Source organism: Myotis daubentonii, chromosome 5 (genome assembly GCF_963259705.1).
Source record: "Myotis daubentonii chromosome 5, mMyoDau2.1, whole genome shotgun sequence".
Classification (NCBI taxonomy): domain Eukaryota; kingdom Metazoa; phylum Chordata; class Mammalia; order Chiroptera; family Vespertilionidae; genus Myotis; species Myotis daubentonii.
This window is the reverse complement of record NC_081844.1, coordinates 32,579,810-32,592,006: the sequence shown is the minus strand read 5'-3', so window position 1 is coordinate 32,592,006 and position 12,197 is coordinate 32,579,810. Positions and strand designations below refer to the sequence as shown.

Genomic DNA, 12,197 nt, shown 5'->3' with positions numbered 1-12,197 from the left:
CTGAGGCTCAGTCTGGGCAGGGGGACCCAGGTACCCCAGACACAGGCCTCCTCCAGGGAAGACACACAGGACTCTCTCCACCCCTCCCTCATCCATTTATTTGTCAGCCCACCCCCAGGAGGTCACAGCTCAGGTGGGGTCTGACCATCTCCCCACCCCGCAGGCCCACAGGAAGTCTACGGCTCGGGCATAAAGGTGACCCGGGCACACCAGGAAAGGTGCCACAGCGCTGCCAGCACTGTGGGAAATTCCAGGGTCCCCAAGCCCCCAACTACACTCGCTGGCAGGTGGGAGGTCGGCCTGGCCAGGGGGAGGGGGACAAAATTCCAAGTGTCCCAGCACCAGTCTCATCCTCATAAACCACGGCAGGCAGCACGCACACGCTGGCCCCTGCCTCACAAAGCACATTTATGGAAACCGAACACGGGTGGGGGCGGCCCACTGGCTCGGCCAGGCACCGCATTTCCCGATCACATGTTGGCTCGTTCTCGCTGCAGCCGCGAGTTGTAGGCGCGGGATACGGTGTTCCAGGCGTCCATGTAGCGGTCCATGCACATGGCGATGCATTTCTGGAGGCGAGGAAAGCGCAGGGATCAGCTCAGGGTTGCCCTGACCCGCGCCCTCTCCCGGGGCAGTGGACTGCGCACGCGCAGAGGTCCCACCAGGCCGCCCCCTTAATTCGCGCACGCGCAGAGGCCGCTCGCCAGTCCGAGCCCAAGCCCCAAGGGTCTCACCTGCTCCGAATTGTCCAGAGAGCCCCCCGGCTTCCCGATGCACTTCCGGAAGCACTTGTCCGTCATCCTCTGTGGGGACATGCGAACCCTCAGCCGCTACGCCCGCCTCCGGGCGGCCCCCGCGGCCCTCGGCCCCCGTCCCCAGCCCGGCCCCGGACCTGCAGCAGCTCCTGCGCGTTGGCCACGGCGATCTGCACCTTCACCTGCTCCATGATGAGCCCGGGGTCCAGCTTGCCGCCGCCGGAGCCACCGAAGTCCGAGCTGAAGCCATCCATGGCTCCGCAAAGTCAACCGGCTCGCGGCCGCGTGCGCCGACCCGTACCTGCGCCGGAAGTCGGAGGCGCGTGGGTCCACGGGAAATGGAGTCCGGGAGTGCTGGGGGCGGGGCGACGGGCCGGACCACGACTCCCACAAGCCCGCCGTTAGGTTGGGAGCTGAGGTCCCGCGTAGATTCCGGGGCCTCGGGCTGCGCAGGGAGTCGCTGGGAGACGCACTCCGCGCTCATCCCAGCCCCCAGCTCATCCCACCGCGCATGCGTACGGGGTGGCGGCGGCACGTGTACGGTGCCGGCCGCGCGGGAGTGGAGCGCGGGAGAACCCCCGGCGCCTCGGGAGTTGGGGAACGCTGGCCTAGTGGAGAGCCCGCTAGAAAGGCCTGCAGAAAACCACGGGCAGGCACTGCCGCGGAAGGTTAGGAGTGGAGCCTGTCTGCACCTGCCAGTGGTACTTTGTTTTAAGCGTGTGGGTCTTAACCTCGTGTTAACCCGAGAAAGAATGTACCTGCCAGAAAGGACTCCTGTGTCAATTGGGCTTGAATGCATGACCAGAGTCTAGCTGCCATTGCTTGCATCGGTTCTCAACCTGTGGGCCGCGACCCCTGAAAACACATCCTGCATATCAGATATTTACATTATGATTCATAACAGTAGCAAAATTACAATTATGAAGTAGCAGCGAAAATAATTTTATGGTTTGGGGGGTCACCACAACATGAGGAACTGTATTAAAGGGTCGCGGCATTAGGAAGGTTGAGAACCACTGGCAGGGACCGCTCACCCCCACATTGCATTTTAGGGAAAAGCTGCAGCGTAAGCCTGCCAGCTGAAGCCTGTAACTTCTCTTTCTTCACTCTCGGGCTAACTGTATCGAATAGAGCTCAGTGTTCTGAAGATTGCTTCTCTTCGTGAGTTCTGTGTCTTCCACTTCATGCCAGTGCTTGAAAGGAAGAAAGAAAGAAAAAGAGCCCTACCCGATTGCCCAATGGTTAGAGCGTCGGCCTGGCCTGAAGGGTCACGGGTTCGATTCCGGTCAAGGGCGGGGCCTGGGTCAGGGGCGTGCGGGAGGCAACCAGTTGATGTCTCTCTCACTTTGTTGTTTCTCTGTCTCTCCCCTTCCCTTCCACTCTCTCTAAAAGTCAATGGGGGAAAATATCCTCAGGTGAGGATTAAAAAAAAAATTTTTTTTTTTAAAATTGAAGTACATTTTAAGTGGTGTCAGAGAGAATGCGCTTTACAGTTTAAATATCTAATAGTATGGATAACATCTGATGTGATTTTGAAAGGTGATGGTTCTGTAAATTGCATTATTGGCGTTAAGTGTGCTATATGATGGGCTGGTGTTTTCTTTGAGGCAGAAGGAAAATGCCTTTCCCAGACACCATCCAGCAGTGGTGCTTGGGCCCACCTACTTCACCAGATGCGTAGACGTTACGGGGAGGGCGAAACCTGCTACTGCTCGCTAAGACAATTTAATTTCATAGAAGAGATGAAACCGTTACCCGACAATTAGGGGTAGTCCGACTTTATTAGCAGCTGGTCTTAACTTCTCAATCATTGACCCAAATATATTCCAATCAGAGACTCGACTTCCTGGAAAACAGGAAGTCAATACAATAGCAGCAACATTCTGGAACCTACAAATCCCGTGTATTAGTTCCTTCCGAGAGCATCTAGCTCAGCCAGACACCGCAGTGAGAGAAGTGTCAGGTTGATGAGCATGTGTTCACTTGGTAAAGAAACTCAGTTCTCCCCGTTTCACCTGTGAAATCAGGAAGAGGTATTGAAAGGGGGCGAGCATTTCTTTTTCTTTTTTTATTCCCATCCCACCTCCCTCCTCTTTGGCAGCCACCAGCTTGTACTCTGCACTAATGAATCTGTTTTGTTTTGTTACGCATTTTATGCATTTGTTTTGTAAGATTCTGCATATGAGTGAAGTCATACGGCATTTGTCTTTGTCCTTCTGACTTCTTTCACTTAGCGTAATACCCTAGAGGTCCATCCATGTTGTCGCAAATGGTAAGATTTCATTCTTTTTATGGCTGAGTAATATTCCAATTTTATCTTCATATGTCACAATACACATGAAAATTGCATTTTATTGTCCCACTACTCCCCTCCAAAGCTATTCTTTTGATAGGAAGAGGGAGTGAATCTTCCTGGTCTTGCTGTTACAAAACACCCAGAGTTACAGCACCGCGATCTCTTGGTGAAACAGAACAAGAAACTGATAGAAAGAGGCGCCCTCTCTCCTTATCTGTCTGGTAGAGGCATCCCTGGATGCGCGGGCACCATCATGGGACGGGCGAGAGGTCTCATCATTTGGGGCCCAGGCATCATTGGCATATGCCCTCCCATAGGCGGCCTCATTCCAGGAGCAGGTCCCACTGGCATCATCCCAGGAGGTGGAGGGCCCCATAGGGGGTGCTGGCATTATACCAGGGCGAGGACCTGGAAGACTTGGGGAGGTGGGATCCTTGCCCCTGCAGTTGGAGGAGCAGAGAATGGAGTAGGAGGTGTCCTTCCTTGCTGGAATGCGGCAGTTTGTTTTGTCTGTCATGCTCTTGCATTCAGTGCTGATAGTGGTCTTTCGCACTCTCCTTGTGTTTCCTACCACTGCAGTATTATCTCACAGATGGAGAGTCATGGGTGAGGTAGGTATTGCAGTAGTCGCCATAAAACTTGGGCAACCCCGTTCCTTGTACCACCTCTTTTTTTGTCCTCTTTCCCCCCACCATTGACCACTTACTGCAATGGTTCTCAACCTTCTGGCCCTTTAAATACAGTTCCTCATGTGGTGACCCGACCATAAAATTATTTTTGTTGCTACTTCATAACTGTAATGTTGCTACTGTTATGAATCGTAATGTAAATATCTGATATGCAGGATGGTCTTAGGCGACCCCTGTGAAAGGGTCGTTCAACCGCCAAAAGGGTCGCGACCCACAGGTTGAGAACCGCTGCCTTATAGCCTGCCCCAGCCCCGCCTCAGGCCTTCAGCACCCTATTGTCCATGCCCATGGGTTATGCATATATGCATACAAGTTCTTTGGTTGACCCCCCCTCCCCCACCTCCCCTCTGAGGTGGACATAGCCTGTTCCATGCTTCTATGTCTCAGTTTTGTTCAACAGTTTATTTTGTTCGTTAGAGTCCACATATGAGTGAGATCATTGACACTTGATTTTTTTCTGACTGCTTATTTCACTTAGCATAATTCTCTCTAGGCCCCTCCGTGCTGTCTCAAAGGGTAAGAGATCCTTCCTTTTTACTGCTGCATAGTATTCCATGGTGTAAATGTACCACAGCCTTTTTTTAAAAATTGATTTCAGAGAGGAAGGGAGAGGAAGAGAGAGACAGAAACATCCGATGAGAGAGCATCATGGATTGGCTGCCTCTTGCACACCCCCATTGGGGATTGAGCCTGCAGCCTGGGTATGTGTCCTGACCACAGAATCAAACCATGACCTCTGGGTTCATAGGTTGATGCTCAGCCACTGAGCCACCACACCACGCTGAGCCAGGCATACCACAGCTTTTTTATCCACTCATCTTTTGATGGGCACTTGGGCTGTTTTCAGATCTTAGCCATTATAAATTGTGCTACTATGAACTGTACTACCTCTTCATCTAATTTCTATCAGTAGGCACTTAGGTTGCTTCCATATCTTAGCTCTTGTAAATAATGCTGCAGTGAACAGAGGGATGCATATGTCTTTTCAAATTAGTGGGGGTTTTTTCCCTTTGGATAAATACCTCCAAGTAGAATTATTGGATTGTGTGGCAGCTGTATTTTTAACTTAAAAACTTAAAACACACACACACACACACACAGAGACTGAGTGGCCAGATTATTGTGACCACCTGACGTTTGTAGGCAAATTAGCTATAATTTGTGGGCTGTGTGCACAATCTTGTTGTAGTTGAGCCTTGATTGCTATTGTTGTCACTGGGAGGAATTGACCTCCAGGCCAATTGGCTGTGGAGACCAGCTGTGACTATAGTGGGGGAGCTGCTGTGCAGGAGACACCCTATGGAGCAGGTCTTCCTTCAGTGGGCTTTGGTGCTCACTGAGTCTGCCCCTTGAATGTGTCGCTTATGGATGTGAAGAGTTGTAATCTGGTATGGCCTCACACTGACCACTGGGTACACTGGCTCTTGGGTGTCCAGGGAGGTGCAAAATCAGCCACTGCTTGAGGCCACCCAGCAGGAGCTACAGAGAGATCTGCAGATTCCTCCTCTTTGTATTGGGTTTGGAAGTGCCCAGATGAGGCCCAGCTGTGAAGCAAGGCAGGCTGGTGCTGCTGCCAGGTCTTGGGCCTTTTATTGATAGGTTTGGGGCTCCCTGACGCAGCTGCAGCTTGTTTGACCCAGCTGCAGGTGTTTAGCCTGAGAAAGGACAGGCCATTCATATGCAAAAGCTGCTGTGCACAGCTTGGGTGGGGTTGTAAATTGAATGGGGCGGGGTCTCAAGGAATCACCAGGGAGGAGCAAACAGCAATTGGCTGCCAGTCAGCCCTGCACGGGAGAGGGCCCAGCACAGGAACAATGACCACTGCAAGCACCTCTGTCTAGAAGAAAGCTGCCCCGAGTTCCTGCCCTAATGCCAGACAGTCCAGTTTCTCCCTGTATGTGTCTGGGTCCCCCAGAGCCTCGCCCACCACTGAAGCTCAGAGGAAGCAGGAGCTTATAAGTTCGTTTGTGCTCCGGCCTTTTAAGAGGAGCAGCTGGGTCTCCAGCAGCCTGTGTGTCACTGAGTCCCAATCCACACTGGTTTCTACAGTCCGTAGTTCTTCCTGCCGGAGGGACTTCTTTTCCCAGCTCTGGGCCCCCTTGCTCCACCAGGCGGCCTCCACAGAGGTGATCTCCCTCCCCGTTAAAAAAGCGGCACATGTGAGTGCTGGACCAGCCCGTTCTGCACCTCCGCACCTCCTACCAGTCTCACTGTCCTTTTTCTTTACTTCTCTAGTGGTAGGATCCACATTCAGCCAGTTTTCTGGTGGTTCTAAATGACAGTCCTGTGTTTTAGTTGTAATTTTGATGTGGTTGTGGGAGGCGAGTACAGGCATTTGCCTATGCTGCCATCTTGGTTGTCCTGTGTTTATTTATTTATTTTTAATGTTTTCTGATTTCAGAGCAGAAGAGAGAGATAGAAACATCAGTGTCTGGTTCATAGGTTGATGCTCAACCACTGAGCCATGTTGGGCAGGTGCTATTCATCATTTTGACTATTTCTTGCCACTCCCTTCTGGCCTGCAAAGTTTCTGTTGAGAAGTCAGCTGACAGTCATATGGGTGCTCCCTTGTAGGTAACTAACTACTTTTCTCTTGCTGCTTTTAACTCTCTCTTTGGCCCTAACTGGTTTGACTTAGTGGATAGAGTGTCAGCCTGTGGGCTGAAGCGTCCCGGGTTCAATTCCAGTCAAGGGCATGTACCTTGGTTGCGGACTCGATCACCATTAGGGGGCATGCAGGAGGCAGCTGATTAATGTTTCTCTCTCATCGATGTTTCTCTTTCCTTCTCCCTTCCTCTCTGTAAAAATCAATAAAATATATGTAAAAAAAAAAGAACAGAACAGAAAAGAAAAGATTGATAAAGAAAGCCAACAGGGACTGCTTTAAAAAAAAAAAAAAGATTATCTCTTTGTCTTTAACTCTTGGCATTTTAATTATGATGTGTCTTGGTGTGGGCCTATTTGGGTTCCTCTTGTTTGGGACTCTCTGTGCTTCCTGGACTTGTAAGTCTATTTCTTTCACCAGGTAGGGGAAGTTTTCTGTCATTATTTCTTCAAATAGGTTTTCAATATCTTTCTCTCTCTCTTTTCCTTCTGGCACCCCCATAATGCAAATATTGGTATGCTTGAAAGATAGTGTAAGAGGCTCCTTACACTATCTTCATATTTTTGTATTCTTTTTTCTTTTTGCTCTTCTGATTGGGTGTTTTTTACTTCCACATATACCGAATCGTTGATTTGATTCTCAGATTCTCTACTTTGAATCCCTGTAAGCTTTTCTTTATTTCAGTTAGTGTATGCTTAGTTTCCAACTGGTCTTTTTTTATGTCTTTGACATTCTCACTAAGATCCTTGAAAGTCTCAGTAAGTCCCTTGAAACTCTCATTAAGTCCCTTGAAGTTGTCATTAAGATCCTTGAGTAAACTTATAACCATTGTTTTGAACTCTGTATCCAGTAGCTTGCTTGCTTGCTTCCATTTCTTTCATTTGTAACATGTTTCTTTGTCTTTGCATTTTGGCTGCTTCCCTGTGTTTGTTTCTATGTATTAGGTAGAGCTGTTATATCTCCTGAAATTGGTAGTGGGCCTTGTGTAATAGGTGTCCTGTAGGGCCCAGTGGCTCAGCCTCCCCAGTCACCTAAGCTGGTCACTATAGGTGTACCCCTGTGTGGGCTGCATAGTCTTGTTGTAGTTAATTGGTGTTGGTGTCACTGGGAGGAATTGGCCTCCATTCCAGTTGGCTGTGAGGACCAGCTGCATCTACAGTGGGAGAGCTGCTGTGCAGGAGACACCCCTGTGGAGCAGGACTTGCTTCAATGGGGCTTTGGTGCTCCCTGAGTCTGCCTCTTGCGTGTGTTGTGTGTCACTTGTGGGTGTGTAGAGTTGTAATCTGGTATGCTCTGAAGCTGTCTACAGGGTACACTGTCTGTGGGGCCTCTTGGAAGGTGCAAAGTTAGCCACTGCCTGGGGCCACCCGACAGAAGATACAGAGAGATCCGCAGATGCCTGCTATTTGTATTGGGCTAGGAAGTGCCCAGGCGAGGCCCAGCTGTGAGGCAGGGCAGGCTGGTGCTAGTGCCGGATATTGGGCCCTTTCATTGATAGGTTTGGGGATGCTGACTCCAGCTGCTGCTTGTTTAAGAGATTTGAGCAAAGCGTGAAGCCTGAGCCAGGACAGGCCATTCATATGGAAAAGCACCTGCAAACAGCTTGGGTGGGACTGCAAATTGGGTTGGGTGGGGTCTCAGGGAATCACCAGGGTCAAGCGAACAGTGTGGGCCACACTGATAGAAACTCAGATACGGCCGCCAGTCAGCTCTTCGATGGGGGAGGTCCCAGCATAGGAACAGTGACCCCTGTGGGCACCCTGTCTGGGAGAAAGCTGCCCCTGAGTTCCGGCCCCAATGCCAGACAGTCCAGTTCCTCCCTGTACGTCCTGGATTTCCCCAAAGCCACAGCCCAGCGCTGGAGTTAGGAGGAAATGGCCATGTAAGCTCGTCTGTGGGCCGTTTAAGGGGAACACCTGGAATTCCATCAGCCACAATCCCCACTGGTTTTTACAGCCAGTTACGGGGACTTACTCTTCCCAGCTCTGGAACCCTGGCGTGGGGGTCTGGTTTGGGGTTGGGGCCCCCTGCTTCTCACTGGAGGCCTTGGAGATCTCCCTTCCGATTAAAGAAACACCATACGTGGGTGCCCAGCCCTTAGTCACTTCCGCCCCTCCTACCAGACTCAGTGTGCTTTCTTGTTTACTTTCCTAGTTGTAGGACTTCCATTCAGGCAGATTTCAGGTGGTTCTGAGTGATGGTTGTTCTGTGTTTTAGTTGTAATTTCGATGTGGTTGTGGGAGGCAGCGAGTAACGGCGTTGACCTTCACTGCCATCTCGGTTCTCTAATTTTATTTTTCAATTACAGTTGACAGTCAATATTAGTTTCAGATGTCCTTTTCACCCAACTCCCCAGCCCCCTCCCTTCTGGCAAACCTGTTTGTTCTCTGTGTCTATGAGTCTGCCTCCTTTGTCAGAAATTGTCTGTATTAGGGATGATTTATTTCTGGGCTCTCTATTCTATTGATCTATATATCTGTTTTTATGCCAGTCCCATGCTGTTTTATTGTAGCTTTATTGTTTGATGTCAGGGATCGTGATATCTCTCACTTTGTTCTTTCTCACGATTTCTTTGGATGTTCGGGTCTTTTGTGATTCCATTTAAGTTTTAGGATTATTCTTTGTATGTATGTGTGTGTGTGCGTGTGTCCTAAGTGAATCTTATTAGAAGTTTAGGAAACCAAACCCTTTGCAATAGCCCTCTCTCTCTGGCCAGTATCAGAACATCACAAGTCTTGTTAAGTGGCCTGCAGCTTTCTCTACCTACTTCAGCCTCGCAGGTGGACGCCATCATGGATGGACCAATTGAATGTGCAAAGTTTCCCCCTTCTACTGTATTTTCCATTTAATTTGTTGTACTCTTCAGGTTTGCTTGTTTTTTTTTGAAATATATTTTGATTTTTTACAGAGAGGAAGGGAGAGGGATAGAGAGTTAGAAACATCGATGAGAGAGACATTGATCAGCTGCCTCCTGCACACCCCCCACTGGGGATGTGCCTGCAACCAAGGTACATGCCCTTGACTGGAATCGAACCTGGGACCCTTGAGTTCGCAGGCTGATGCTCTATCCAATGAGCCAAACCAGTCAGGGCTCTCTCTTTTTTTATATTGTCTAAAGTTTTCCCCTAATTGACACCGCCCCCCCCCCCCCGCCCCCCCGCTTGGTTCTTTCTTATACTTTCTCTTTGTTGAAATTCTCCCTAAATACCTCTCCAGTTTGGTGAGCATTGTCATGACTGTTTCTTTGAATTCTTTACCAAGCAAATTACTTATTTCCATTTCCTTAAGATGTTTTTATGGATGTTTTTCTTGTTCCTTTGAAAGATATTTTGTCTTTTCATTTTGTTTAACTGTGTATGAGGGTTAAGAATTAGACAAAATAGCCCTAGCCAGTTTGGCTAGGTGAGTAGAGCATAGGCCTGTAGACTGAAGGGTCCTAGATTTGAATCCGGTCAAGGACACGTGCCTTGGTTGCAGACTCGATCCTTGGCCCTGGTTGGGGAGCATGCGGGAGGCAACCAATTGATGTGTTTCTCTCACATCGATATTTCTCTCTCTCTAAAAATCAATGGAAAAATATCCTCTGGCGAGGATTTAAAAAGAAAGAAAAAGAACTAGACACGATAGCGCTCTCTCCCAGTCATGGAAGTGTTCTGATGTGGTAGACTGTAGGCTGCATGTGCCAGGGGTTTGGCCAGTCAGTAGGAGGTGAGCTGGTGCCTACGGATTTCTGGGGAAGGGAGGCCACGTGTGTGGTGGTGGTGTGACCCCACTTGCTCCTTGTTCAGGCCAACAGTCTCATGAAACATAAGCCTGGAACAGACCCCTGGATGGATCCTCCCCTCTCCAGCCTCCTCTCCTTGTACAGAAAGTGGCCTGTGTCGGTTATGGCTGCCAGGTGGTTTGGGCGTTGGTAGGAGCCTAGCGGGTACCTAAGCCTCAGTCTCAGGTGGAGACCGGGGCCCTGGTGTCCCTTTGTTCAGAGGCAGAGGGTCTGGGCGGTGTAGCTGGAACCACTGCCGCGCTCCCCTGTGCAGGTGGCAGGACACGGGCCATGGGCTCACCGCAGAGGGTTCCCACCCAGCCTTCTGCTCAGCTCTGCCTTGTCTGTCAGAAACCACTGGTTCAGCCTTCAGTTGTCTCTCAGGGATAAAGAATTGTCTGTGTGTGTATCTGAGTTTGCTCCTGGGAGGGGTGAGGTCATGGGGCCCTGCACTGCCCCATCCCCAGACCCGCTAGTGAGTCTCTGGGAAGAAGCCCACTGGCATTTAGCAGTTGGGCGGTAACCCGGCTTCAAAGTCAGCTCAGAGGCACAACTTAAAAGCAAAATGTTTATTGGAGTGTCGTACAAAACGTTTCCAGTCAGAAAATGTATATTACAAAGCACTGGAGGGGGGGAAAAAAAAAAGACCACACATTTGGCATGCACCTTAAAAACCACCAATACATCCGAAATGAAAGTGCAGACCCCCCCCCCCCCCCCCCCCCCGCCCCAGTTCTGGAAGCCTCCTCCACTGCTAGTGGTGCTGAGGTGCCGGGCTGGACGGGAAACCTGGTGAGCAGCTCTGCTGGGGAAGGTTACGCTGCGAACACAACTGCAGGGGCCGCTGTCAGAGTCTCCACCAGGAAACCAGCTGAGTGACGCCATCCTGGGTGGGCGCCAGGCTGGGCTCTGGACTGTGCACTTGCAGACGCCTCCCCGCAGGCCGCCCCTCGCCGCTGCCGGGGGCCGGTCTGGTTTTTCTCTGGGACCAGTGCTGGGTTCAGTCACATGACAAGGGCTCAGACAGAGGACTTGCTTCTGCATCATTGTAAGTGGCTTAAAGCGAAGCTTGTTTGAGGACACGTGCACTGTTTCCCAGGCCATGGCAGCAATTTCACACTGATTTCGGCTCCATGGTTCCAAACACTTGATTACTGGTGAGTGTCACCCCCAGGTCCAGATGACCCTCCCCCCTGGTGGCCTGGACCACTTCCCAGCTCCACCCAAGGCCTCTGCCAAGCACTGGGGGGGGGGGGGCCTCTCCCTTTCTGTCCATGAGCTTGTAACTGAGAACGACTGTTAGCAAACCACAGACCCAAATTCAAGGACCCAGTTTTGATCTCCCAGATTTCCCCAAAATGTCACTGGATGTCAGTGCCCCTTTTGTCTGGGGTGGGGGGTGCACACAACCTTCAGCCTCAGGAGCCCTGCAAGCACTCCCAGGAGAGGTTCGGGTGGGGTACAGGGTGCTGCCTTGCCAGGCGGGCAAGCTCTCTGGGGCCCACCAGACCCTCTGTGAGTCCTGGTGACACACTTCCCTCCCAGGCCTGGGCACGTAGGGCGGCCACGGGGAGGACCCAGATGTAAAGCGAGGGCTATGGGTGAACCCAACACAACAGCACATTTAGGTTGTCAGCCACTGGGGCTCCACCCCTCCTCACTGTAAGCAATTCCCAAGGAAAGCCAGGCCTGGGGGTGTGCGCAGGGCAAATGGGCAGGTGTGCTTCTCCCAGCCAGGGGACCCGCAGGGCCAGCCACTGGGTGCTCTGAGACTGCTGCCCAGGCAGCACGCCGCCCTGGCTCATAGCGAGTGTTTAAGTAAGACTTGAGCTGCCCTTTCTGAAGAAGTGTGCCATCTGCGGGCTCAGAGCTCACGGACAGGCTCCCTGGGGGCTGTCCCCACGGCTGGCCTGAGCCATGGAAGCAGGATCGGCAGTCTGAGTACTGACCAATGTAAAAAAATAAATATCCATTAAAAAAATAACTTCTGTGTATCTAGGTGGGGGCTGTAAACGGTAGGCTAATGCAGAGAGGGTCACTGGGCAGCCAGAAGCTGGCCTGTGACATGGAACCACCCTAAAGGGGTCAG

At 51.1% G+C, this 12,197-nt stretch overlaps 1 protein-coding gene across 1 annotated transcript; it reads right to left on the bottom strand.

Moving 5' to 3' along the window:
- Positions 1-71: 71 nt before the first annotated feature.
- On the bottom strand, positions 72-1,076 carry TIMM13 (translocase of inner mitochondrial membrane 13). The gene is made up of 3 exons (XM_059697260.1): positions 893-1,076; positions 735-803; positions 72-569 (listed from the first exon to the last, which is right to left on the bottom strand). The coding sequence occupies exons 1-3, from the start codon at positions 1,007-1,009 to the stop codon at positions 471-473; spliced, it is 285 nt and encodes a 94-aa protein (XP_059553243.1). The 5' UTR covers positions 1,010-1,076; the 3' UTR covers positions 72-470.
- Between the last annotated feature and the right edge of the window lie 11,121 nt (positions 1,077-12,197).